General features: G+C 44.4%; 1 protein-coding gene across 4 annotated transcripts; it reads left to right on the top strand.

Moving 5' to 3' along the window:
* Window positions 1-27,627, top strand: AUTS2 (activator of transcription and developmental regulator AUTS2). Of its 4 annotated transcripts, XM_039384872.1 has the most exons (13): window positions 1-201; window positions 1,714-1,964; window positions 3,075-3,316; window positions 3,713-3,757; window positions 7,848-7,943; window positions 9,236-9,307; window positions 10,973-11,002; window positions 12,497-12,568; window positions 16,327-16,468; window positions 17,030-17,107; window positions 18,420-18,503; window positions 19,389-19,611; window positions 24,447-27,627. In XM_039384872.1, the coding sequence occupies exons 2-13, from the start codon at window positions 1,871-1,873 to the stop codon at window positions 25,684-25,686; spliced, it is 2,418 nt and encodes an 805-aa protein (XP_039240806.1). In that variant the 5' UTR covers window positions 1-201; window positions 1,714-1,870; the 3' UTR covers window positions 25,687-27,627. The 4 variants fall into 4 exon arrangements, with proteins under 4 accessions (XP_039240806.1, XP_027588195.1, XP_039240805.1 ...); XM_027732394.2 differs by having other exon boundaries at window positions 109-1,964; window positions 3,075-3,295; XM_039384871.1 differs by having other exon boundaries at window positions 109-1,964.

Below are 27,627 nucleotides of genomic sequence, written 5' to 3'. Positions count from 1 at the left end.
ACAGCACCCCCCCGGACAGCACCCCCCCGGGCAGCACCCCCCCGGGCAGCACCCCCCCGGGCAGCACCCGCCGCGGCCGCAGTCGCCGCTGCCGCCGGCCCAGGCGGCCCTGCCCGCCGTGCAGCCCCATCCCGCCGCACAGAGCCTCTCCCAGCCCCTCTCCGCCTACAACAGCAACAGCTTGAGCCTCAACACCTTAAGGTAGGAGGATGGAGACGTGGGTCTGGGTCTCTGCAGCCGTGCTGGGGTGGGACGCTGGGCTGAGCCTGGGTGGAGTGGAGGGGAATTAACTAAAGGAGATGAGTGGCAGCACCTCCCATCCCATCACTGGGAAGCAGAGGGGACTTAGTGCATTTAACCTCAGCTCCTACCCTGAGATGAGCCAGGATCACTCTGTGTCTGACCTGGCGATCCCAAAAACCCTGGGTATTTTTAAATTAGCTTTTACTTTTCCTGCCTGTCGTACTTGGGCTTTTGGAGGGGATTTTACACAGTATACATGAGGGGAAGAAAATTGCAGTTCCTGCAGGCTGGGCTGCTCTCTGAAGGGTAACTCTTTAACCCTGCCATCCCTGTAAACATCTGATTCTCCAGGCACTGCTGTGCCCCAGAGCAGGGAGTGCGGTGCAGCTGCACACAGCCCAGCACCACCAGTCACACACCAGGGACTGCACAGCTTCGTGTTTCCTGCACTGCTGACACCTGGCAGTCTGCAGTGTTTTTCTCTCACCTGGCTCTCATCAGCCTCACCTTTTGTTATGCCCCTCTAAAGATGAGCAGTGAGATTAAACAACACGTTCACAGAAACCCGTGATGTCTCTGGAGTCAGGACCCTCAGGTTTCCCCTGCTCTAAGCAAGGTTGTCATTCCCCAAATCTGAGGCAGATGGTGACCTTCAAGACCTGGTGAACCAGCGCTATGGTTGCTTCATGTTTTGACTATGGAGGTGTTTAAGACTTGGATTTATTTTTAACCAAGCTGGTATTGCTTGCCTTTAAAAGTCACTGCAATCAGAACATGTCGTTACATGAAATAAAGACAAGTAGAATTCAGCCCTACATGAATATATTTTAGATACTCATCAGTAGGAAAAGAAACCTGAGAAATTGCAACCAGTGTAATCACAAATAGTTATTTTGTTGACTCGTCTTATCTCTTTATATTGTGGGGGTAGAGAGAGGCATTATCTATACAATAAGCACATATCTTTTGTTGCCTTCTCACCTTCGTTCCACATTTCCTGCAGTCTTTCATCTTACTAATTCATAGCAAAAAAAAATTAAACTTTTACTAATTCAGTGATCACTGATTTTGAGCTCCATTTGCCTGAAAACATGAATCAGAAGCAGTCATGTAGAAAGGACTGGATAATTAAGTAATGAATGCACAGGGCTGATTACTCCTTTGTGTGTCATCCCTGTGTTGTCGGGAGACAGAGTACCAACCTCCTACAGAGAGGGAGAATATGTGTCAAGTGCTGGTGTGGAGAGACCAAAAGAAGTAAAAGATACCAGGGAAGGTCCAGCAGGTGGTGGGAGGAAGGAGTATCACAGTGGTGGGACGGGGAATAGTAACCTGCATCTGTAATCCTTGAGTTCCATCCGTGCTGTGTTTGATGTGAGCTGTGTGTGGGTTTGGGGGGGGGGGGTCTGTGTTCAGAGCTTTCCTCCCCTCCATGCAAAGCCTAATTGCTTTTCTTCTCGTTAACAGCAGCAGCAGCAGCAGCACTCCTGCCAAGACTCAGGCCCCTCCTCCCCACATATCCCACCACCCCTCGGCCTCCCCGTTCCCGCTGTCCCTGCCCAGCCACAGCCCCCTGCACACCTTCACACCCACCCTGCAGCCCCCAGCACCCCCCCCCCACCCCAATATGTTTGCCCCTCCCACGGCTCTGCCCCCTCCACCTCCACTGACGTCAGGGACACTGCAGGTTCCAGGACACCCCGCTGGTAGCACTTACTCAGGTAAGAGCCAGAGGGGTGGTGGCCCCGGAGGGTCTCGTGCAGTGTAGGACACCAGTTCTCTGGTTTTAGTCTGAGTAACTGGTTTTGGTGCTCTGTTGGGTGGGGAGAGGCTGTACTTGCTGCTGGATGATTCTAAGTGATATCAAAGCCCCAAAACACCCAGACATACCCAATGACTTTTCGTCTGCCCTGGGAATGACTATTTTCGGAAGGCTGTGCTTTTTTCATGTCTCTTTTGTTCAACCCATGGTACAACCACTGTGTGCCCCCACAGAATCTGTGACCCCTTTGCTGAAGGTCTTCACTGCAGTTGTGGTCTGAGCCCAGTGGTGCTTCCCTGGCTGGGGAGAGGGTCTGCAGTGGCTGTGAACACAGTGGTGCTGAGCCTGGGTTTGTGCAAGATGGTGTGGGGGGGTGAGATGTAGAGATTCTTACCACTGGAGAAAACTGTGCTCTTTTATACCTCGACTGTGGGGAGATCATGGAATCATGGAATGGTTTGGGTTAGAAGGATGTTAATCTGGACCCACCACCCTGCCATGGGCAGGGACACCTTCCACTGGCCCACGTTGCTCCAAGGGGGCAACCTGCCCTTGGACACTTCCAGGGATGGAGCAGCCATCTGGGCAACCTGTGCCAGGGCCCCACCAGGTCACTGAGAAGGATGTGGGGGAAGAAAATGGAGGAATATCAACATTTGAGTAACATCAGTTTGTACATCAGGGTACTCACATGAGCAGCAGCCACTCGTTTGCTCCTCCAGCCTACTCGTACCTCCTCACCTATTTAGGGCTGTGTTCATGTCCATACAAATTTAGGGAGAACCCTCAGGGTAGTGCTCAGAGGAATGTGAAAGCAGGCTTGGTGAGGAAGGGGAAATGGAGACTTTCAAATGTCTCAGGCCTTTGGGGAAGACCGAGGGAGCTTTCTCACCCTGTACGGGGTTTTAAGTACAGCACTGATGCCACAGACAGCAAAGTGGCACAAGGCGTGGAAAAGCCCCAGAGCTCACGGGGGGTTGTTTTGTTGTTTGTGTTTCAGAACAAGTGGCACAAGGTGTGGAAAAGCCCCAGAGCTCACGGGGGGGTTGTTTTGTTGTTTGTGTTTCAGAACAAGATCTCCTCCGTCAGGAACTAAACACGCGGTTTTTGGCCTCGCAGAGCGCGGACCGCGGGGCCTCCCTGGGCCCCCCGCCCTACCTGAGGACCGAGTTCCACCAGCACCAGCACCAGCACCAGCACACACACCAACACACACACCAGCACACCTTCACGCCTTTCCCCCACGCCATCCCACCCACTGCCATCATGCCGACGCCAGCACCGCCCATGGTGCGTACCCCAGGCAGAAATGTGAGGATAAGTAGAGCACAACTCTATTCTTTATTACAAAAAGTGTTAAGAATTTGCCAGGGTGTGGGGCAGGAGGCCTGTGCTGCCCAGGTGTGGCTGGGCAGGACAGGCAGGGCTGTCCCTCCCCCGTGACAGGCCCATGAGCGGTAGGTTCAGGTGAAGGATGGGAGCTGAGGGACGAGGAGTGTGCACTCTGGTGCCTCTTCCCTTTTCCTGTCTCTTGATTTACTTTGAAGAAAGAAAAATCCCAAACAGTTTCATTGGAAACTTAATTTTCTGCATATTTTTTCCTCTCTGTTGGTTGCCAAACAATAGAGAAGTTTGTCTTCTATTTTGCCAACAGAAGTAAAGCAAGGAAATATCAAGTAACTAGTTTGTGCTTTGATCCCTTTGCAGTTTGACAAATACCCTACAAAAGTTGACCCATTCTACCGTCACAGTGTGAGTTTTATTGCTGTTTCAAACTGACTTCACTGCTTTTCTGTGGTGGGTTGGGATCACCACTCAATCAACGGCACAGTGTCCAATCTCTCCCTAATCATCACTCCAGGATTTACCATTATCGTCCTTGGTTGCTTTGGCTTTTGAAGGCTTGCGCTCATGGTGCTTGTTTCTGATCAAGATGCAGTATCAGCTTTTCCAATCAAAAGATCTCTTGCTCATACACCATTTGGAGAGGTTTGATGTGAAAAGATGAGACAGAAGAGCTGACTGTTCCATGGAGCAGGAGGGAGCAGTGATTCCATCACGGTGTTTCGGTTGTGCCACAAACCCTTAGGCTGATATTTTTCCTAAGAAACTTGAAATGAACTGACAAACTATCATGCAAACCCTCCAGGGATAGGTAATCTAATAGTTTTCCTAATCTATCATATTTTGTTTGATAAAATCTGAAAACCTGTCTTATTCTTCAGATTTCAAAGGCACAGCTGATCCACTGGGCTTGTTATGTTTTGAAAGCTCTGTTTGATGACAGCAACATGAATCCAGCTATGCACTAGATGTGTTTATATAAGCTACCAAAAATGTTATTTATTGAGATGAACCGATTTTTAATATTCCAGTTAAGTGTAAACCTTCTGCTCCTAAGGGTGATTCATTTGCTGCTGAAATCTGGGTTGCATTTCCTTCATCCTATTGGCAGAGGCAGGTACCTGAATGAATATGGCAAGAGTTTCTAAATCCTACAGGGATATTTTGATGAGAGAAGGAGTACTGCATCGGCACTCAGAAATCTGCAAAGCACTTGGCTTTATGTGTTGGTTTTGCTTAGAAGTGGAACTGGGCAAAAAAAACTGGTTAAGACCATGGTGTGGTGCTTTCTGCTGTCCTGATTAACCACAGTCCCTGCTCACAGCCTGGCCTACACCTGAACAGGCCTGGTAATTTCTGGCACTTGATTTGAGTAACTTGAACAGTAAGAGAGTGTTTGCAGGCTCAGAGCTCGAGGAGTATTGGGCAAACATTTAAGCCTGTGCTAATAAAGGGTGATGCTGCTCATTTGCATTGCTGTTTGCAAAATTGCCCTGGGATTTGCTGAGCTTTACATGGATTCAGAAGATATATTGTCATCAATGTTGATCCAAGCAGGAACATGGACCTGGGAGATAGGTACAAGAATTTTAGAAATAAAGCACAGAAGTCCACATGTAATACAGGAAACATTGTAGAAGTCTCCAGCTGTATCTGCTTTTCAAATTCAGTGACATAATACCTTATCAACCTGGATTGTAAAGGTCATGGCATCACCCCCTCTAATGTCAGGAAAGGCTGTTCTCCATTAGCCAGAGAGCTGTGCTGTGGACCTTGGCCCAGATCTGCTCCCTTGTGCCTCCCCTGCCTTCCCTTCAGGAAAGGTTTGTCCTTGGGAAGGGGTTGCACAGTGATCACCGTGGGATATTTGGCAAGCTGGTAGCAGGAGATCCCGTGGTTCCAGGTCACACTGGATGAATGATCTGTGTGTAACCCCAGCAGGGCCTGACCCCTGTGATCCCCCCATGGGACAGGAACTGCTCCTTGTGATCCCCCCATGGGACAGGAACTGCTCTGTGGGCTCCCTCAGCAGCTGCAGCTCCAAAAAGCAGCCCCTGAGTGGTGTGAGAGCACACCCCATAGGGCAGGAGAAATAGGAATAGTGTCCAGCTGTGGCACTTCCACAGACTTTCTTCCTGAAGACAAGAGTTTCCACTATAGATCCACACCAGGAATTCGAATACCTTAAAAAAGCTGGCAGGGAGTGCAGGTGAACTTTGCAGGAGAACAAGGTCTGTTTGAGGGTTAGAATCCATGTCCTGTAGGACAGGGAATGCAGCTCACACAGAAACTCATGTTGAGGTTGAAATCAGTTTTCTTTCTGGGCATCTTTGATTTTACAATCACTTTTAGCACAGTGAAACATCATTTTTACCTCCAGCCAGGTCTCGTTTAGCATTGCACACATCCAGCCAAGGAGAGCTGTGGAAAGGGGAAATGCTGCTCAAAAGAGAAGGGATAGTGGGGAAAAAGGGAGCACTGACTATGAAAGATATATCCTGAAAGCTGGAGGAATTTAACTGATACAAAGAGATCATGAAGTTATAATATTTATATTTTATTAATAATTCTGCCCTTGAGGAAAGGTCACATTTAATTAACTTACCAGTTGTTATAAAACTCTAAGGAAATAATTCCTTATTATCAGTCATAGCCAATAGAATACAAAGTATTACGTCTTTTCCCATCATTTGGAATTAGTCCATTACACAGAGAATTAAATGCAGAAGACACTGGAGGATTTAAAGCACATTTTACTCATTAAAAGTTATTGTAAATGAGGACAAGTGTCTCTTAATGATTTCTCAAATGCCTACCATTCACTATCAACTAAATCTCAAAGTGTTTTTTGCACCACTGCATGGAGCAGGTCCAAATTAAATGGAATTAAAAACAACAACAGCAACACTCTTGAATAGAAGTTTGATACCATGCTTTTGAACTGAGAAAATCTTCTGATACCTCTGAAATACTGAAATATTTTCTCAGTGATCAGTGAATATAATATGAATAAATGACCTTGCAAGATGAGCTAATAGAAGGAAAAAGGATGAAGCAAAGCACATGTGTATGCCTGGCATAACCAAATCCATCAAAACTTTGTGATACTGATTCACTCTGGGATGGGATTTTTTCAGTGTTTTCCTGCCCTTCATGTCCAGTCTTTTACTTTGCCCAGTCCTGCTTCTGTTCAATTGGCCATTAACTCATTTATTTGATCTTAAAAGTAGCAAACAGTGCTTGACTTTGATCTGGTGTGTTTGGAGGGGTTTGTCTCAGCCAGAGAGCCCCAGTGGGATTTTGGGTGGCAGTCCCTGTGGAGCTGGGAGCCATCCCGTTAGATCCAGAGCTTTCACTGGGAGAATGTATTTGGAGTGTGATGCTTGGAATCCCTGACTGCCACCAGAAGGCAATTTGGTGGGTGATCCCAGCGTTTCCATGGAATTGGATGAGTTCTGTGTTACAGCAATGAGGCAAAGGGTCACAGCCAGAGCACGGAGACAAGATCCCATTGGGATGACGTGGTTTATCACAGACTGGTTTGGGTTGGAAGGGACCTTAAAGCCCACCTAGTCCCACCCCCTGCCATGGGCAGGAACACCTTCCACCAGCCCAGGTTGCTCCAAGCCCTGTCCAGCCTGGCCTGGGACACTTCCAGGGATGGGGCAGTCACAGCTTCTCTGGGCAACCTGTGCCAGGGCCTCCCCACCCTCACAGCCAAGACTTTATTTATTTAGTTTACCTGCTTGTTTCCCTTGGGTTTGTCTGCACTACTACAGAGCAGCCTTTTGTGTTTTTTGCCTAAATTCTCTGCTCACTGGGGGCAGGGAGGTCAGTGGAGATGTGCACATTTTTGTGCTTAGCAGACTCTCCTTATAAAACATTACCCTACATTTTTGGAGGGTTCTGCCTTAACATTTTGTTTAAATACTAATTTTTAACAAATCAGATTGTCTGTCTGCTAATATTAGATGTGGCAGGATATCCTCTCAGACAGGCTAATGAAGTAAGAATTGTGCATATTTTGCTCATTTCCTACAGATACCATTAAAATCCCAAGGTACTAATGGAGTTTTAATGATACAATATCGTAGAACTCATAAGGGTTTTTTCCACTTAAACAGTAGATTTCCAAGTCTTATTCAACTCAGGATTCTGCCTTTTCTCTTGAAACGACTCACAGACTGAAACCATTTAAAACCACTCTCCAATTTAAAAATGAATAACTGAAGGAACAAAGTCTGTCTCACGCTCTGCTGGGCTAATGCAGGGACAGGCTCTGGCTGCCTGATTTTGGAACTGCTTTTAAGCTCTAAACATCATGACATCTGTGAACATCTCATTGATGCTTTAACTAACATTGTTGCAACGAGATCACTCCGATGCTCCTCAGTTTTCTCCATGTACCATTTTCCTGCTGTTCCACAGGAATGTTTTCTGTGTGTTGCTCCTCTGCCTGTCCTGTGCTGGCAGTGATGTTCTTCTCTTTCTGTTCCAGCTGTTTCACTCCTATCCTCCAGCTGTATCAGGTATTCCTCCCATGATTCCTCCAACTGGCCCCTTTGGATCCCTACAAGGAGCTTTTCAACCCAAGGTAAGACAGGAATTACCTCTTACTACTCACACTGTGTGATGCAGGTCAGGGGTTGGATATGGTTCCTATCCTGGAGCAATGAGGTCTGAGTTACAGCCTAATTCCCTGGGGGACAACAGGCTTTTTCCAAATTTACTTCGAAGAGAAGTTATTTCTCATTAGGTTCAGACACATACAAACATTTTCTAAAAAAATTATATATGTAATGGCATAGTTCACTTTAGAAGCAATATAATTAGTTCTGAGATAGTGTGCGTTAATGAAAGGTCATGTAATAATCAGGATTTTTAGAAATGGTGATCATTATTGTTTACTCATTTCCATAATTAGCTCCCAGCTCCACCGCAGTGAAGAACACTGATTTGTCTCTCCTCGTGTGTGATAGCTGGGAGAGAGAAATGTGAGGAGTTCAGGGGGGTTTTCTTTTGTTTTCGTGGAGTCACTCTTTGTTTATCAGTGGGAGGAAACCACAGTCTGTGGCCTTTGCAACTAAAGCCTGAAATCAGGCCTGGAATGTCTGCAGAGGAGACACCTTCTCCCTTAAATTGGCCCATCCACTCTAATGACTGAATATGTAAATTGCAGTTCATTAGTGGGATTCTTCCTCTGTATGGTAATCAGACTGTTAACAACTCTGGTTCTTAATTGTTAGTTATGCTGCAGCTGATTTCTATTTTCTTCATTTAACCTAGGAAGAAGCTCTGTCTAAATGTAGGGGAACTGGGTTGATTTTTTTTGTTTGGGGTTTTTTTTCTTCACAGAGCTGCATTTTGTTTTATTAACTGACTATTTACATTCAAATCATGGGAAAAGCTTTCATGTTTTTTCAACTGGATGTTACTTTTCCTGGTATCTGTGTGGTGCCAGTGCCTGTGGAAGGAGCTGAGGCCCTTGGGCAGTGACTGAGGAGATGCTCAGTGTGCTCAGTGTGCTCAGTGCACTGGTGATGAGCAGCAGAGCACGAGCTCCTCCAAACACTGCTTTAGATTCCATGTCAGAAATGTGTTCCTAATCAGGTTTTCCATATTAGAAAGATTTTCCAGTGTAAACAATCACTGTTCCCTCAGTGTTTTGGATTAAAATAATGGGAAGTTGGTGGACAATGGAACTTTGGAAATTGAGATGATAATACAGATACTATTAAGTGGATTATAATGGTTCTTCTTTCCTCTTTAAGAAGTTTATCTCTGCTGCTTAGACAGCGGTAATGATAAAGAACTATTATTTTTCACGTTCTGTTGCTTTCAAGCATTGTGTCACTCATTAATGCTCTCTCCCTGTGGTGTTTCTAGACTTCCAATCCTATTGATGTTGCAGCCAGACCCGGGACGGTCCCACATACCCTTCTCCAGAAAGATCCACGGGTCCGTAAAAAATGTTTTGTTTTCCTCAAGTAAAGCTATTCCTCCTGAAAACCTCGAGTGTCCAAATTAATATCCTAAAACTAAAGCTGTCTGAGCTGTTTCAGTCAGTGAGGACTGGAGAGGTTGTATGGGAGGAATGTCAAACAGATCCTGTGCAGTGGCAGAGCTCTCTCCTCGCTCAGCTCTCCCCCCACAGCCCCAGGGGTCAAGGCATAAAAGCCCAATTCAGCACAGAATTGTACAAACCTCTCCAAGATTTGTGTTTGTACTCTGTAATTGTTTTTAATGTGGGTAATGGCAGTTATTCCCTGGGTTACTGTAGCATTGATTGCACCAGTGAAATACAGATGCACTTTATTGATCACTTGGTGCCTCTGGGTTCCCGCGTTCCAGGGGATGTGAACAGCATTTATTGCCTCAGCACTTGGTCTCTTCTCCTCCTTCTGTTCTCTGCCCGTGGGTTGTTTGTGTGTGAGAATTCATGGACGTTGTTTGCCATGAGAAACATCACACAGACACATTTTTAGCAGAACTCTCTGACAAAAGCAATGAAGAGCTCTCCTTAAAATTCCATGTTGTGCTATGGCTTCACTTTAAGGTGCAGCAGAGCTGTTTTCGTTGGGTTATGCCAAATTCCAGTACTTAGGTTTGCTCAGAATTGGTGCTGTAGTTGAGCTTTATACCAAAAAGAGCCACATTTTTGTTTATGTATCTAATTGCAGAGATAACTAGAGCCTCCCATCCTGAAGTCATTTAGCTTTATGTTCCCTTTCAACTTGAGTTTCGATTATTTCAAGATGATTCATTGTGCCATCACTGCATCTGCTAAGTACCTTTTACACCTATAAATCTCCTTTAGGATTGCATTTCAAAACAGAAAATCCAAAACAAATGAGCAATACCCAATAAATTGAATTTATTTTCCAGCATTAACTGATGAAATATGAGCAAAAAAAAGGGGAATAAGAAAATAATCTACTAAAAAAAAACAAAAACAAAAACAAAAAAACCAACAGGCCACGTAAAAAGTAGTAATGAGAAAACTGGGTTTTGACCCAGCCCCTGTTTACCAACATCTGTTGCAGTGTGAAAAAATAATTAAGGCAAAGCCCATTTGTGGCAGAGAACCCCTCGGGCAGTCTGTCAGTGGTGGCTGTTTGGAGGCACGAGGCAAGGAGCTGATGCCATGGCTGGTGATGGACACACTGCTGCGTGGGGGCTGACACCCCATTCCAGCCCCTTCCCACCCAATCTGTGGGATCAAGCCTGTGGAAAAGGAGCTTGTCTACTCTCCAGCCTGGTCATGAGCCGAGCAGCTTGGAAAGATGACAAAAGTTTGCCCAAAGGAGAGATCTGTGCTTTCTTCAGCAGAGTTAACCAGCCATTTTTGTAGCATTAAATCAACAAATTAAAGCTGATGCCAGAGGACAGAGCTCTCTGTGAGCCTTGCTGAGTTGCTTGTCAACACTCAGGTACAACAGCCCAGGGGGGAGGGCCACGCTCAGGGACGGGGGCCAAGGACTAATTATTATCCAAAAGGGCTTCATTTGAAAGTAAAATGATAACATTTTAATTTTGTCTCTTAATGAAGCAATACAAATTTGTTAATTAGAGCAATTGTTTGAGTGACAGGCATGTAACCAAGCTGTCATTTCTTCTTCACAGTTGACAGATCCATTCAGGCCCATGTTGAGGGTAAGAAATCTTCTTGTGCTACAGTTTGTCGAGCTTGGCTCGGTCCCACCGGGTTGAAGCAGCAGAATAATTGCAAATCAGTGCTGCCATGTGTCATCTGGGGTGTTTTACCCCTCATTTGGGAGCAGGATGGTCAGTCCTTCAGCTTGTGATCACTCAAGGACAATGCAGAGTTTCAAAGTTGGAAGTTTTCTGCTTCTCATGCAGCCCCTCACACGAACACTTGAGGTTAAATATTGATAATCCTTCTATCATCATTTCCTGAGCCAAATCCTAGAGATCCTGGCAGTGATCCCCTGTCATTTCACTGCACACTGAAGGATTTTGCATTTTATTATTTACTGGGTGTTGTCAGTGTTATTCAGCATGGTACATCCCACCCAGGTATTTACTGTCCAGTATGGACAGACAGTCTGCTTCAAACACAAAATATTTTAGAAATAAGGATCTAAAGATCGATCTATCAGTCATCCAAAAGGGTTTCTTGTTAATTTTTCAATGTAATCAAGAAGAAGATTTAGATTTTGATCAAACCAACCAAGTGAACTTGTGAAATCACTGGCACAGCCAGTTGTTTTGAATTAGCAAAAGGCTTGAGCTTAGGGGAGCATGTGTGTGAGAGAGGGTTTAATTTTTTTGTGATTTAATTATTGGTTGATACACACCTAAAAATAGAAGGCAGACCATGTGCCATAGTTTGTGAAACATTTAATTTACAAGTAGCTCAAGGAGCTTCTTGAATTCCTGTGATAATTTTTAAATCATTAGTTGTGTAGTTACTACAGACCTTGAAGTAACAAAACTGGGAAAAGTATATCCTTGATGAGTCTTTTTCAGTCAAAGTTTCCAGCTGTGCTGGAAATGGAGTTCAAAATCAACAAGGAAACATAACAAACACTCTGGTTCTTCCCTCTCTCCTCCCCGGGACTCAAAGCCGTGGTGACAGGAAGGATGCAAAGACCCTCCCAAACAGAGTGAATGGACTGACCTCCAGAGTTTTCAGTACATTTATGTGCTCAAGTCTTGGAGGTGCAGACCAGTAATTATATGAGGGAGTCAGATTTATTTTGAAAACCAGAGAGATCTTTTAAGCTGCTTTAATTTTCATCTTTCTGTGGAAATGCCAGTCCTGGCATAGCTGCACTTGTGGGAATGACCTCAGTGTGCAGTTGTGAGCAATCCAGCTGTGCAGCAGCTGCTGGCTGGGACACAGCTTCACTGATCTCAGCAGCACAAGCTGCATTCTCAGCCAGTGGCATCAGAGGATTACAGGAGTGTGTAAAACAGGAGCATTCCTGGATATCCAAGAAAAACTTCTTAGCAAGGGACAAAGGTTTTTCATTTCTAGGTTCCCAAGAGGATTGAAGGGAGCCCTTTGGGGGGGGATCCCCTGGACCAAACTGGGCTGGGCTAAGGGTTGGTAATGGTTCTAGAACTAGGATAAAGCACCACAGTTTTTTGGAAGTTACTGATGCATGTGTTTTGTTTTTCCAGAAACCTGGGAAGTGGTGTGCCATGCACGTCCACATCGCCTGGCAGATCTACCACCACCAACAGAAAGTCAAGGTCAGTGGTGGGGCACACCTGAATCTTGGATGAAGGGCACAGAGCAAACCTGTGAGAGGAAGAGTTTGCCTCTCACTTGAGCAGTTCTATGCCATGGCCCATGCTTTGTTAAATCCACCATGCACAGCATTACAGCACAACCCTCCCATTCAGAGAGCTGGTGTATCAGAAGGAACACCTGAAGTACAATCCCAGTGAAATGTCTGGGATGCTCCGGAGCCAGGACACCACATCTGGGGCAGTAACCACCAGTTTGTAGCTGGGAAGGGTGAGATAGATGGGTGTGCCTGAGAGCTGCAACAGTGCTTTTATTTGTGGCTGAGGACACAAACGTGAGATGGGATTTTTTTTAAGTCTGGAGAAGCAAAGCATGTGTATCCCGTTCCTCTTAGTCCTGTTCCTGGTCAGCAGGGGGCACAGGGAGATTCCTCCTGTCCCTGGGATGCTTTACCCAGTGTGGCTGCACAGCTCCCCTCACTCTTCCTTCACAGCCCATCTCCTGGCTGGAGGCTGGACCTGGATGAGTCCAGGCTGCTCAGGCAGACACAGCCCCTCAGGTGATGTGTTATCAGACACTCTCTCCTTGCACTGAAACTTAAGGGAAGGAAGTATTTCCTTAGTTATTTTTGAAGCTTTGAGATTTCAGGGGTAAGGTCCATGGGCAGTTTGGGCTCTCCTGAAACAAAAGTCAGAGAAAAGCAATGTATTCATGTGATAAGTGAGGGTGTTTCTATTCCTACTGCAACTGTATTTTCATTGCACGTGCACTCTGTGAAGTTTCTTTCCCTTTATAGTATTTTCACTCTACTTGTCACAGAAAAATCCTGTGTTGCTCCTGAAGTTTTTCACTAAGTAAGGAAAGGTTGTTCTTCACTGCTCGTGCTTCAGGAGTCAACAACTTGTGTTAGAAACTAAAATTACCAGGGAACTCACAGCACTTTGCAGTCTGTGTGTGCAATTGAGGTGTATAAGGTATTGCTACAAGAATATGAAGATGTTGAACAGCTACAAAAACCTGCAGCTAATAGAGTTTAAAAATAACCCTTTTAAACAAGGTTGACAGGTTAATTTGCTGCAGTAGACATATCTCTCTTCTCTGCTTCCTTATGTTTCCCCTGCTAGTGATCTTCATTCATCTTCCCATTATCAAAAAAGACAAGATTATAGACCTAGAGAGTTATATGTCCTTTTTTTCTATTTTATTGAAAAGGTATTTTCTTGAAATGAAATTATTATTCCCATGCTGTCTATGTCCTTTGAATCTTCCTTGATTTGATATTCAGAGAGAGGTCATACCACTGTATTTATAACTCATAGTAAATGCCATTTTCATGCAGCCATTTCTTTTGCCTAATCCTTTTCTACCTTGCATGTTAAAAAAAACCAGGAATAAAGCCCAGAAGCACAGGACAGGATGTTACTTGGCTTTTTGAGGCTGTGCATGATGAACATTTCAAGAATAATTGAGAAATGTCTTTCACTATCTCAGTTCAGTCAAAAAAATGAGGTCTGGTCTAGAATAAGTGAGGGAGGTTGGTTTGTGTTCCTGGAGGACAGGGGAGCCACGTCCTCCCTCTGTGTGACCACGAGGGGGGAATCTCTGGCTGAAGGCTCACAGAGGACAATTTCTCCTTCTAACCCATGGCTGTGAAGGTGCCTTTTGTCCTGCACAAGCTGAAGGTGCTGCCTGACCACAGAGCAGGGAATAAACCAGACCTGCTCAGAGATTTCCTGTTGGCTGCAGTGCCACCAGACTGCTGAGAAGTGTGGAAGGCTCGCTAACTACCTGGCCCAGTAATTGCTTGCAGAGGGCAGCAGCAGGCACTGGAGGAGCAGGCAAGATGGGAAACTTTAAAACACAACCTTCCTGACCTCAGGAAAAATTGCATGCAGCTGTGGATGCTGTTTGCCTGCCTTTGCCTCTGCAGCAAGACCTGAGTAACCTTTGTGCACGCCCAGGGAGTTCCACAGGCAAAGCCAGGGCTGCACAAGGCACATTTACACTGCTCCTCAGACTGACCACTGCTCAGGAGAGGATTTGTGCTCCATAATTGGCCCTCTCTCTTCTAGGAAAGGCCTTATGGCCCCAGCTCACATCAGGGCAGACAATTACATTGATTTTAGAGGGCACCAAGTGAAGGTGTTACACGTTTTCTGGCCTTGAAATGCATTGTAAGGACTGGCAGCCAGGTGCTCTCCTGAACGGCAGCTGGGGATAAAAGAAACCTGACTGTTTTTTCTGGTGCTATTTTAAGGTAACCCAACACGTTCAAAAATCTTTTAACACATCCATGATACTCCTGTTCCTGTTCAGACAGGGATTTGTTCATTATTTAGAACAGCACTGTTCATATGGCTGCAATTAAAGCTTTTGCTATTCTGAGTAATGCCTGTCAGGGGTTTATAACTTGGTTGTTAAAAAGAAGAATAAAACGAGTTCACAGCATAAAAATCTGGCATGCAGGCTTCAGCTGAGGCATTTGCTGAACTTCTTTTAACTATTAAAGCACTTCAGTGGTACTTTCTTAAAAGAAATTACCTTAATTTGGCCATCTTTGCCATTTCAGTGTCCTTGCAGGCCCCTATCTCCAAACATAGATAATGCCTTTGTTTCTCTTTCTTCTTTCTTTTTTTTTTTTGTTCTCATAACTACATAGACACATTAGTAGCACTTGAAAAACAGCTCCTAGGCATGCACATTAACTTGACCATAACTTTTTAATATGCATATTTATATCATTGTAATAGTCTATACTCCGGGCTGGCACAGTATTAAATACTGATTTATAAAGCATAGCTTGTTCCAGAATTACTGTTAAGATCTCCTGGTTCAGTGTTACTCATTTGTAAATCCTTTCAGCTGACCTGTACAATTAATCAGCAACCTGTGTTTAGGGAGTTCTGGCAGCACAGGTCATTGGGAATTTAGTTTTTCTCTTCCTTCCTTCTATAAAACTACTGAAGTTGGCACCACTGAAATGAGGATGTGGCACAAAGAAGAGCCCATCCTTCACCCACTTATCCTTCACAATCCATCTGCCTCAGCAAATTCTCCTCACAGAATGGAGGCTGCTGATTCTCATACAAGGAAATAAAGACAGGGACATGCAGCACTTGGATTTGGAGTGTGAGCAGCCAAAAGGGGGCTGCAGTTCCTTAGATCAAACGCTCTTCATCTGTCACCTGGGTCATTTTAGCCCCTAATTGCAGCCTGAGGGGCACTGAGGGATACACTGCATTTCTTGGTGGCAGCTTCACAGTTAAATTAAAGGCTCTGGTGTCCCTTGGCTGGCCTGTGCCATCCCTGTGTGACCCCTGGGCAGAGGGGCAGCTCTGCCTGGCACAGCTCGGGCTGTCACCCAGCTTTTAACACTCCTGCCCACCTGGGGTCAGGGCCAAACTAACATCTTGATTTATTTTTATAAGACTGACCTATTCTTTCAGCTCAGCAAGTGTCTGAGGCCTCCTCAGAGAGTTTTGTGTTGAGGGCAGGTCTGTGCTGAGCACCCTGGAGGGTGGATGTGAGCAGATGTGAAAACACGGGTGAACTTTGCAGGAAGTATGCAGGAGCTTTTCCCTCTTTGCCTTAGATCTGCCTTCCAGGAAAACAGCTGTGCACCCATGCTGGGGGTCCCAAAAACTGATGTTCCTGTTAAAACATCAATATGAATGAACTGCTACACCCACATCATTCAGAAAGTGCCTTTTGCTGTTATGTTTTCCGACAGTCTCTTGCAAATGCTGTTTTTCCCTTTCAGAAACAGATGCAGTCGGATCCACACAAGCTGGACTTCGGCCTGAAACCAGAATTTCTGAGCAGGCCACCAGGCCCCAGCCTTTTTGGAGCCATCCACCACCCCCATGACCTGGCCCGGCCCTCGACTCTCTTCTCCACAGCCAGTGAGTCCTGAGCAGTGAAATCCCCTCCTCGCTCCGTGCTCATTAAAATGCTAATCCTTGCCAGGAATTTCCCATATGCTTTGGCTTATGAACTCTCTGCAAGACATGCCAGGGGCTATTAGTCTATTTGATAAATATTTTAAAATTATTCTCGTCCATTGATAAATATTTCAGAATTATTCTGCATGCTTTTAAAACAAAGGCCCAACCTGCTGAAATGTCAGGGGTATTTACAGGTAGTAAATGGAGAAACATTTCTTCACAGAGTGGTGTCCAGTGCATCCTGGAGATGAGATACTGGAAATAAACTGTATTTCACGTGTGTTTTCTTTTTTTTTTTTTTTCTTTACTGAAACATTCATTCCCTCCCACCCCTTTAACTGGGAATTTGTGTTTGGAAAAGCAGCTGCTATCTGCATGAGATCCTGACTGAGAGCCCCCACAATCACAGCACTCTGGGCTCACCTGAGAGAATTAAGAAATAAAGGTCAAGCCCAGAGCACAGCAAGTCCCTTTCTGAGCTTTTGCTGGGAATTCACCCCTTTTGCTTTGTTTTGGCAGGTGGGGGGCATCCAGCTGGCACCCCTTTTGGCCCACCACCTCACCACAGCAACTTCCTCAACCCAGCTGCTCACTTAGGTAGGTTCTCTCTGTAACTACTGGTGAATTCGACTCAGACATTGGCCACTGAGACCACTCCAGATTCCCTGTGTGGAGTATCCTGCTCAGCCTTTACAAATTGCACATTTTAGCCATTTAATTTTAGCCTTTACCCAGGTAGCAGTTCAAAATACACCTACTAGTGTCACTGACAGCATGTTTTGAAATACTTCTGAAAGCATCTGGACCTTAGAGATGCAGAGTGACAGGGCTGCTTGGGTTTCACTGGATTTATGTTATAACCAGCCAAAAAAATGCCTTAGGGTCAGGGCTTTGGATCACAGAGGTGTTTCTTTTCCTATCTCCTACTTAGATGTCTGGTTTCCCATTAAAGTGAGTGGGAAATATATCCTTAAAATCTTGTGATCTGGCCTCAGGTGTGTCTGTTAGTGAAAATTGATTAATACACATTTAAAACCAGAACCACCCAAGTTACCAGGTGTTGTTATTTCCCTTCCAGCTCCCTGCTGTTTAATAAGGTGCTCTGCTCCTTGTGGGAACATCTGAGATCAAGACACTAAATTGGCATTTTATTTTGCATGGGGAAGAATTTGGGAGGGTCACAAATTGACAAAGCAGACACACAATGCAGGTTTATCATTCTGCACTCTGCTGCCTATAGGAAAGGGTTTGGGCTTCCTTTTCTCTGTGCTGTTATTTATCAGAAGTGGCTTCATCAAAATTGTCAGGCTACTCCAAAATAAAGTGAGAATTTGCTTATATGACTTTCCTATAGCCTGTGTGCGTTAACTACTAAAAGAATTGTTCCTGCATTTTTCAGTCCACACTAGTTTTTCATATACTATTAGCAATAAATACCAGGAGAATTCCACAGTTGTCAGGTCAGCAGAACACATCAGTGTAATGGGACATTTTATTTATATCCTGGCTCTGGTTTAGGAGACATGGCCTGAGGGTGTTTGGAGCACAGTTGCCAGAGTTAATAATAGTCTTACTAGCCAGGGAGGTTTCCTGAAGAAAACCATGGAATTGAACTGGAAGGGAATAAAAGGAAGTAAAAATGGAGATGTTTGCAGGTTTTAAATGCAGTATTGTGTATATTTTAACCTCTTGGTTTTCTTTGAAGAGGAGGGTTTTGTAGTAGGGGACAGGACCACAGGAACAAACCCCCGTCGTTTCTGTGCCAGCCCCTCACAATCAGTGCTGTGCTGTGGGAGGACCATGTTCCACCAGTGCTGGGCACAGCACTGGGATGCAGTAGGATGGCACAGGAATGCTTTGCAGAATTCCCAACGTGCAGGGAGCCTGAGCTGTTTGTGTTGGTTTGCAGAGCCCTTCAACCGCCCGGCGTCCTTCAGCGGCCTCACCGCCGTGGGCAGCAACGCCTTCGGGGGGCTCGGGAACCCCACAGTCAGTGAGTACCTTTGGCTTTGAATCCTCTTTGGCTGTGAAACTCAGGAGAATATGGAGTGATGGGGGCTGTTTGCTGTCTGTTTTACCAGTTGATTAGACCACGTACCACTAAGAGGTGGGAATTTGCAAAGCGACCTTTTTCACTCATCAGTAAATAATTTTCCATTAATTACTTAATGGTTTGGGTTCAACGGAGTGCTAAATGTCACCATTACATTGTTTATTTAAAAAAAAATTTAAAAATAGAGAACCTGTGAGTGGTTGTGAAATTTCCCAGGGGTTTGTTGCATGTTCAGAAGCAGTTAATGTGTGCAGCATCCCCAGCTGGGGATGGAAAGATTTTATTTTTTCCCTTTCTCACCAGTAATCCAGGCCATGTGCCTGGAAAAGATCACTGACCTGCATTTATTAGTCCAGGATCATCAACATTTCTCTAGATTTGGGCAGTCACAAAAGATCATCCTTGTAAAAATCACTCTCTTTCTCCATCCTTCAGATCTGGCATGGTTTTGGTCACGTATTATTTTGTTTTGGTTCAGGATCAAATGCAACAAGTTCCATTATTTATAGTCTGTATAATGGTCATTTCCTGATGTCTCCAAAATATGTGGAATAATGATCATTGCCACTTTTATCTTCCTCCTTCATCCCCACTCAATTTTATCCACAGCATTCCCCTTTCCAATTAAAAGAGCTGTCAGATGCCTGCCCATTTTTTAGGAACGAGACCCTCTAATGAATCTCTGTTAATCTCCTTTCCTTTTCCAGCTCCCAATAATATGTATTCATTTTAACTCTGAGTTGCTGTAAAAGTTGTTTTGGTAAGTACCTTCACTAGAGCATACCTTTTTCTTAAACCTTTTTGTTTTCCACTTCACCATTTCAGCACCCAACTCAGTGTTCGGCCACAAGGATGGCCCCAGTATGCAGAGCTTTAGCAACCCTCACGAGCCCTGGAACCGACTGCACCGAACTCCTCCTTCGTTCCCGACCCCTCCGCCCTGGCTGAAGCCAGGAGAGCTGGAGCGCAGTTCATCTGCTGCAGCTCATGACAGAGATAGAGATGTAGATAAACGAGACTCATCTGTTAGTAAAGATGACAAAGAAAGGTACGAAAGAAAACTTCCAAGAATTGTCTAGTTCGAAGCTTGGGGCTCCGTTCCGCTTTTAACCCTTCCCAGCCTGGCACATTGGGAACCCAGAGCTGCACTAGAGGCACAGCTGGAGCTGCCTGTGACAGCGTGGAAGAAGTTTTAACTCGGGTGTTTCCTATATCCTCTGTTTCTCTTCCCACCTGCCCTGCACTTCATCCAGAGGAGCCCTGCTGGAGCAGAGCTCAGGCAGTGGCAAGTGGGAATAGAACCAGACCCACACACCCTGTCTGTCACCTTGTGGCTCACGTTGTCATAGGCCTCTTGAAGATTTAATGTGTAGATAGTGCCTGACAGGATGGACAAAAAGGATTCTGAAGTCCATCAGACACGTATCTGCACCTTCAAATGCTTCAATAACTTTGTCAATTGGACTTTGTCTGCAAAACAAGTAACGCTCCCTCCCTCTTCCCAAGCAGCCTGAGCAGAGGGACCAGTGAGAAAGGTGTGAGATGCTAACACTGAAGGGCACAGGGGATGTCATGTGCCAATGCCACAGGAAGGGTCAGAGCATGCACTTCATGAAATGCACCTTAATCCCCTCAAAAGGCCCCCCACATGCACACCTTTACACACCTTCAAGCACAGTTTCTCTTCAGCGTTTGACATGGACTTGCACACTAACATGTCCAGGCTGGGAAGGGTTAATGGAAAGTAAAACCTGGTCATATATTTTTTGTCAGGACTGTTCCCATTATACAGTTAATTCCTCTTAACAATGAAGTACCAAATTATAAGAATTTGCCATTCAGCAAGTGTCATGCCTTCCTTGAAAAATGTAGAGAGGCTGATTTCAGCTTTTTTCAGTTGTGGCTTGATGGCTTTCCTGTTAAGTTTGCACATTACTTTAATACATAATGGCTATTTGTTTCTAATTTTTTAACATTAAAGAATATTTAGGAGATGTGCTTTTCTGACTTCTCTGTCACTAACCCAAATATAAGCATTAGTAGCCTTTTCTAAAAGAAGTTATGCTAACACATTAGATATTCTAAAAATACATGTAAGAGCTTTTCTGTGTTGTTGTAAAAGCAAGACAAACTACAGATCTTTTCACCTACATTTTCCATTTGGAATATTTTCTGTTTGGTAGCATAGCTTCATTATTTTCATGTCTGGTGTTAATGCTTCAAAAGAAATTGCTGTTACAAATTGGGGATTCTGCCCTGCAAAATGCTTAAGCATGTGAGTAACTTTACTGGCTTGAATGGCAAAGCATTTTAGTTACTACTGATTTGGGTAACCTGTAGAGTTATGTGATTATTTTGGTTGCTGTTTTGTTGTTTTCTTATGAAGTGTTCCTGCTGAAGAAAATCCCTTTCCAAAACACATTCCTTGCGAGCTGCTTTGACATTGCTGAACTCCATATCATAGCCCAGAACATGTTTCTTTGCAATAATTTGAGAGCTTCCCAGCAAGCATCATTCATACCTCATACCTGTGCACAACTCTGGCTTCCAGTCCAGTGCAATGTTTTTGCCCATCTAGTGCTGCCTTGCTGGGGGGGGTTGGAGAGTTGGACTTTGCACCATGTTTCCACCTTTGCCTGTTTGAGACGATGCTGAGAATCCCTTCCTGGAGTCGTGTTCTCTGTGTAGAAAAAGTCTGGAGAGTTTGTGAGCCTCTCCTACCCCTGTAGCATTCGGTGGCACCTGAAGGGGGAGGTGGAGCTCTGCTGGCGAGTTGAGGTCCCGGTCTTTGTTACCTCTTTTAAGCTAATTTGCCCAAAGAACTGGGAATCACACCCAGGGGGATGATTTAATCTCAAAATCATCCTGTCAAGGGTCTAACTTTATCAGCCCTGAAATGGGCCATGAAGCCAAAAGCATTGATCTCAATTCCTTCTGCCTTCAGTGAAAGGTATCTCTGGGCCTGGCTCTGCCCCACTAAGATCAGTGTCAGGAGTTATTGTGGGTCCCTTCCAGCTCGGGATATTCTGTGATTGTCTGCAGTTGTGGAGGGGTTTTTTGTTTGTTTGTTTTAAGGACTCTTATGCCAGCCCAGCATTAGGAAAAAAAAAAAACAATCAATAAAAATAGCTAATGTGAAAAAAAGGATTTGTTCCTTCTCAGTGGTATTTTAAAAGATGTCGCTGAGCACTTCCAATCTAATAATGGCATTTAAGTGTATGTAAACCTAGAGCATTAAAAAAAAAAACAACAAGAATCTCTTGATCTTTTTATCAACATAAAATAAGGCAAAGTCCTCAGCATAAGAAATGCAGTGTTTTTCAGTGCAGCCTCAGAACTTCTTTTATGTACTAATAAGTTCATTGGAGAACACCATTTTAAGTTTCTTCTTTGTGGAGGCAGTGGCTTAGAGTTGTTCCCATATTTTTAACCTAAGGAGCCCTTGATGTATCTGAGGATAAAAAATTCCTTCTCTGACCACTGGATTACTTGGAGTTCACTTAAATGAGCTGTCTAATCATTAGGCTCTTGAGATGATACAACACTATCATTAAGTAGGATGCAACTGGCAAAGGAATATGTTATTTTGGTTGCACATATATTTTTCTTTAATTACAGAAAATGCCTGTTATTTTCTCTAAATTTTATGTGTCATTTAAAATACATCAATTACATGGAAAATTGATTAAATATCAGTGAAAGGACTCAATGGGCTTTCCTAGTGAAATAAAACAATTAAGGGTGCCCTCTGAACTAGTCCTATGAGCAAAATAAATAAAAGATTAGGTATTGCAGAGCCCACAAGCCAGTGCTTTCCCAGCAAAGTAAAAGAATTGAGTCATCAATTTGAGAATCCTTTATTGGAGTGCCTTGACTTGGTCTCCATGTGTCCAGATCTGGCAGCTGTTAAATTAAACACCTCAACTCTCAGTGGAAAGCAAGAGGAGGGAAATTAGGCCAGGATGGGATTTCCAGACTGTTTAGCTCACAGTCAGTCAAGGCAGAACCTGATACCAAGGAGTTATTTGTTGGACAGTGCAGACTTGGCAGTTCTGGTACCAAATGCTCCCTCTTCCAAATGTTTTCTAACAGTCACATTCTGGACTCTTGGAGGTCTCTCAGACATGGCCCATAAAATGACAGTCTCAACAATTCAGCCCAGACACAGGAAAAAATGCCTCTGGTGAGATTATAATACTGAGAGTTTCCTGCTCAAAGACAGTTTTTCTGCAGTTGCTGCAGTTTCACCATCCAGAAGTACTTAGAGATGGAAATCTTGGGCAGTTCAGCTCAGCAAGAAAAGTAGGCAGCAGAAATTGTGTAGGTGAAGGAGCAAGTGTCCACTTCTCCTTCTGAGCTGCCCTTCAGGCAGCCAGTACTGCTGATCTTGTCCAGAGTGATGTCACCCTGTGTCCTCAGCCCAGCCTGTTCAGGGCACGCCTCGTTCAGCAGCACCCAAAGAGCAACCATGGAAACTGGAGCTGGTGGGGACTTGAGGGGCCTCACTGCTTACCCCTCACTTTTCCCAGAGTCACAGAATCATTAGGGTTGGGAGGGACCTCTAGAGATCATACAGTCCAACCCCCTTAGCAGGGACATCTGGAGCAGGTGACACAGGAACACATCCCAGTGGGTTTTGTCTCCTGAGAGACCTCCCTGGGCAGCTGTTCCAGGTGCTCTGCCACCCTCAACAGAGAGAAGGTCTCTCTCATGTTGAGGTGGAACTTCTTGTGGTTTAGTTTATGGCCATAATACTTTTTGCCTCTAACAGCTCATTGTCCTTCTCACATGGAACAGAATTTCCATGCTCAGCAAACAGCATGTGTCCAACACTGAGCATCTGGAGCTGTCTTCATGGAGAGACTTTAACTTAGAGATCAACTGAAATTAGTAGGAGGTTAAAATCCTTGGAACTGAGGGATTAGATTGACCTTATGAATTTTATTAGTTATAAATAGAAAAGCTTTTTCACTTAGTGTTGCCCATAACAACTCCTGGTCAACACCGCTTCCTGAAAATAATTGGTACAGAACATTCCCGTATTTAGGTTTTTGTCCACTGCCAGGCAATAATTCCCTAATCTTTTGGACACCATAAATAGGTTTGAAAGAGTGATGAATTCACAGTATTTTGAGACTTCCTAGCATTGGCCCTGTCCCTGCCTGCTGAGGAAGTGGTCACACAATCTGTGCCAGCTCTGTTAAAACACTTGCACTGAGGCCACTGCACACTTAGAGAAGTCTCCACCTGTTCAGAGAGGTGGGTTGTCACCAGCAGTACTGGTTTCTTGAGAGGCTTTTGTTTTCAGTTTGAAGAAATAAATCGAATTGTCAGAAATAAATTGAAAAGCTACACATTTGTAGAGAATAGAGGAGAGAAATGAGTAAACATATATAGGTCTAGAAATGTTTTTAAAAGTCAGTTGAAAGTCATCTGTTTTCCCAAACGTATTCCTAATAGAAGAAGCAGGTAAAATACTACTAACACATAATTTGGATTTAATTATCTCACTTTTTTGGATGAAATTAGTATGTTTTTACTTTTCTCTCTCTTTGCAAACATTTAAGGCCGTTGTTTTAGAAATGTGTGTCCCAGACCTGGATTTCCATGGGAGCCTTCTGTAGACTTCAGTCTTTGAGATCTCAATCAGATTATTCGTAAAGCAGCTTTGGGATCTTCTTCTCCTGGGATGAGATAATAGAACAGGCCAAGTTTAGAGATGGGATGTTCTTCTGGTGTTTTGGGTGTGCCAAAGGCACAGTGCATTAATGGTGCATGTTACCAACTCTCTGCAAAGCCACGAGCAGAGAGCCAGACACCTGATGCTTTGTTTTATCTGCAGAGCTTGTCATGCCTTCATTTTCACACTTCTCTTTCTTGTAGGGAGAGCACTGAGAAAAGACACTCCAGCCATCCTTCGCCAGCACCAATCCATCCAGTAAATTCCCTCGGACATAACCGCAGCTCAAACGAGCAGATCAGGAGCCATCTGAACCCCGAGGTCCGAGAGAAAGAGAAACCCAAAGAACGAGAGAGGGATCACTCCGAATCCCGGAAGGAAATTAATGTTGAAGAGCACAAGGTGAAGGACAACTATATTTCAGAGAAAGAAGGCCTGAGCCATGAAAGCCGAGTGGTGGAAGAGTCTAAGCAGATGCCCAGGGTTCCTTCCCCCTATGCCAGGCCCCCCGTTGTGGAGAGCACCAGGCCCAACAGCACCTCAAACCGCGAGGCCGAGAGGAAGAACGAGCCGGCGTACGAGAATCCCAAGAAAAGCAACGAAGTCAAAGTGAAGGAAGAGCGAAAGGAAGACCATGATGTTCAACCTGAGGGACCTCAGACTCATCGGTCATCTGATCAGCCACCACCTATATCTACATCCAACGTCCATCCAAGTCCTCTAGTGTCTATGCCCATGACTGTAGGTGTAACTGGAATACATCACATGAACAGCATCAGTGGCCTGGATAGGACTCGCATGATGACGCCTTTTATGGGAATTAGCCCAATTCCTGGTGGAGAACGTTTCCCCTATCCTTCTTTCCACTGGGACCCGATGAGGGATCCCTTGAGAGATCCGTACAGAGAGCTGGATATTCATCGGAGAGACCCCCTGGGCAGAGACTTTTTGCTAAGGAATGACCCCCTTCACCGTCTTTCCACGCCAAGACTGTACGAAGCAGACAGGTCGTTCAGGGATCGGGAGCCTCACGACTACAACCACCACCACCATCACCACCACCCTCTGTCTGTCGACCCTCGGCGTGAGCACGAGCGGGGCACCCACCTGGACGAGCGGGAGCGGCTGCACATGCTGCGGGAGGACTACGAGCACGCGCGCCTGCACTCGGTGCACCCGGCCGCCCTGGACGGGCACCTGCCCCACCCCAGCCTCATCACCCCGGGACTCCCCAGCATGCACTACCCCCGAGTCAGCCCCCCCACGGCACACCAGAACGGCATCCTCAACAAAACTCCCCCCACAGCAGCTCTCAGTGCTCCCCCGCCTCTTATTTCCACGCTGGGACCTCGGCCCGGGTCTCCCAGAAGGACTACTCCTCTGTCCACGGAGATGAGGGAGAGGCCCCCCTCTCACCCCCTCAAGGACGTTGAAGCTCGATAAGCAGAGTGAGACCGAATAAAGAACACAGAAAGAAGGACAAAGACGTACATGAACATAATATAAAGACCTTCTTACTAGTCATTGCTACAGACTGGGGATGTGACCCACTGTACAATATGTATAGACCCGAGTGCAAAGATTTTGAAATGGTTTTTTTTGTATATTATATGTTGAGATTTTCCAGATCTTTTAGCCAAGTCCATACGTTTCTCGTGTCTCCTACTCTATTTTATTTCTAGTTTAAGAATTTCAATATTTGAACTGAAGAACAAGACATCAATCTGAGTGATTTGACTAGAAACAAGCCACCACCAATGTCAACCCTACAAAGCTCTTTCAGACCAGAAATGAAGTCAATTGTAGATATTTATGTAAAAAGATCGCTTCATGGGTTAATGGTTCATATATGCAAAAAGGGTAAGATGAAAGCTTTACTTTGTACAAATGTAAATAGATAAAATTAAGTAACATAATACATTAATACTTCTTAAACTGTGCTATTTGCAAACTTAATATTGATCAACACAGTCTGCTTATGCTGTGTTACATATATTGTTATAGACAGCTAAACCCCTTCAACTATGCAATGAATTTAAGGCTTTTCACAAAAGCCTTTATAACTCAAAGGAGCCTTTTCAACACACAACATAATTAAAGTCATATTTTCCCTGAACAAGCTCATTTCTAATAGGAGCCTATTTCTCTTGCTTGTTTTGATGAAGAAGCAGCCCACTAGAGGTGCAGTTTTCTGTCTGAAGCCCTGCATGAGGCTGCTGAGGTCACTGGAGCTCGTGTGTCGCCTCCACGGCGGCAGGGTCAGTGCTCTGTAAGCACCGGTACTGAAGTCATGGCCAACTGGTTTTCAGTCACATTCATCTGGGTTAAACAGGAATAATCAAATGCTGGATCTTTTCCAGAACTTTTGTCACTGAACATGTCAAATTTCTTTCTGGAAGAGCATCTGCTTATAGCCATTCCTGTCTGGTTTTATTGCCAGTCTGTCATTTTTATCTGTACACACGCTTTTTTTTTTTTTGTGTGTGTTATGGGATTTTTAGCTACCTTGAAACAAATCCTACAAGAATACTTTTCTAAATGATGGATATGTTTTCACTGTGGATCAGTGTTTAATTAATGAACTCCATTGCAGATTTCATAATGCAATTTATTGTATTTCAGTTGGTAATAAAGTCTGTGAAGAGTTAACAGGCCAGCCTTGTTGTTCCCTAATCACAGAAGCCATGAAATAACATGAAGAACATGGTCCTTTTTACAAATATGCATCAATCTTCTGAAATCTTGTCTTTTCATAGCACACTTTTTTATAATGCATTAAGTTTCTTGTCTAAATATTTGGAGAGAATATGACTTTATCAGAGAGAATTCAATATCTTGTCTACTGGACTGTAAAATATATGTATGAAATAAAATTAGTTCCATTGGTCTTCTAGTGTATTAAAGTGCTATCTGAAGTTGTTACCCTGTTTTGGCAAAAAAAAAAAGAAAAAAAAAAAAGAAAAAAGTTAACTACAGACATTTGTTTCTAATGATCAGAGATCTATTTTAGTAGTCAACTGAAGGTTTAGTTGTGAGCTTCAGATTTTGTGAACTCCAGATGTTGTGCGGTGGTTCCTTTTCTTTTTTTTTTTCTCTTTTTTTTTTCTTTTTTTTTCTTTTCTTTTTAAGAACAAAAGATAAAATCCCAAAAAAAATCCCAACCCTGAGGAATATGTACACTGGAACCGTAGTGGTAGCTTTCAGTATTGTAAAGAGATTGTTATATACAAACCTTTTTGCTGTTTATCCTGTATGTAATAAAGTCCTTTCTAGATCCTATGTGAAAAGCAAAGTGAAGCGGCTCTCAATCTTCAGCATGTTTCCTCATCAGCGAAGACTTGTGTAATGTAAATTGTGCCATGTTATTAAAAAATGTGAACTAAA

This window comes from Pipra filicauda, unplaced genomic scaffold, assembly GCF_003945595.2.
Source record: "Pipra filicauda isolate LSUMZ 115617 unplaced genomic scaffold, ASM394559v2 scaffold382_size682953_pilon, whole genome shotgun sequence".
Classification (NCBI taxonomy): domain Eukaryota; kingdom Metazoa; phylum Chordata; class Aves; order Passeriformes; family Pipridae; genus Pipra; species Pipra filicauda.
Note: the sequence above shows the minus strand (reverse complement) of the source record. Positions and strands in the feature narration are given on the sequence as shown.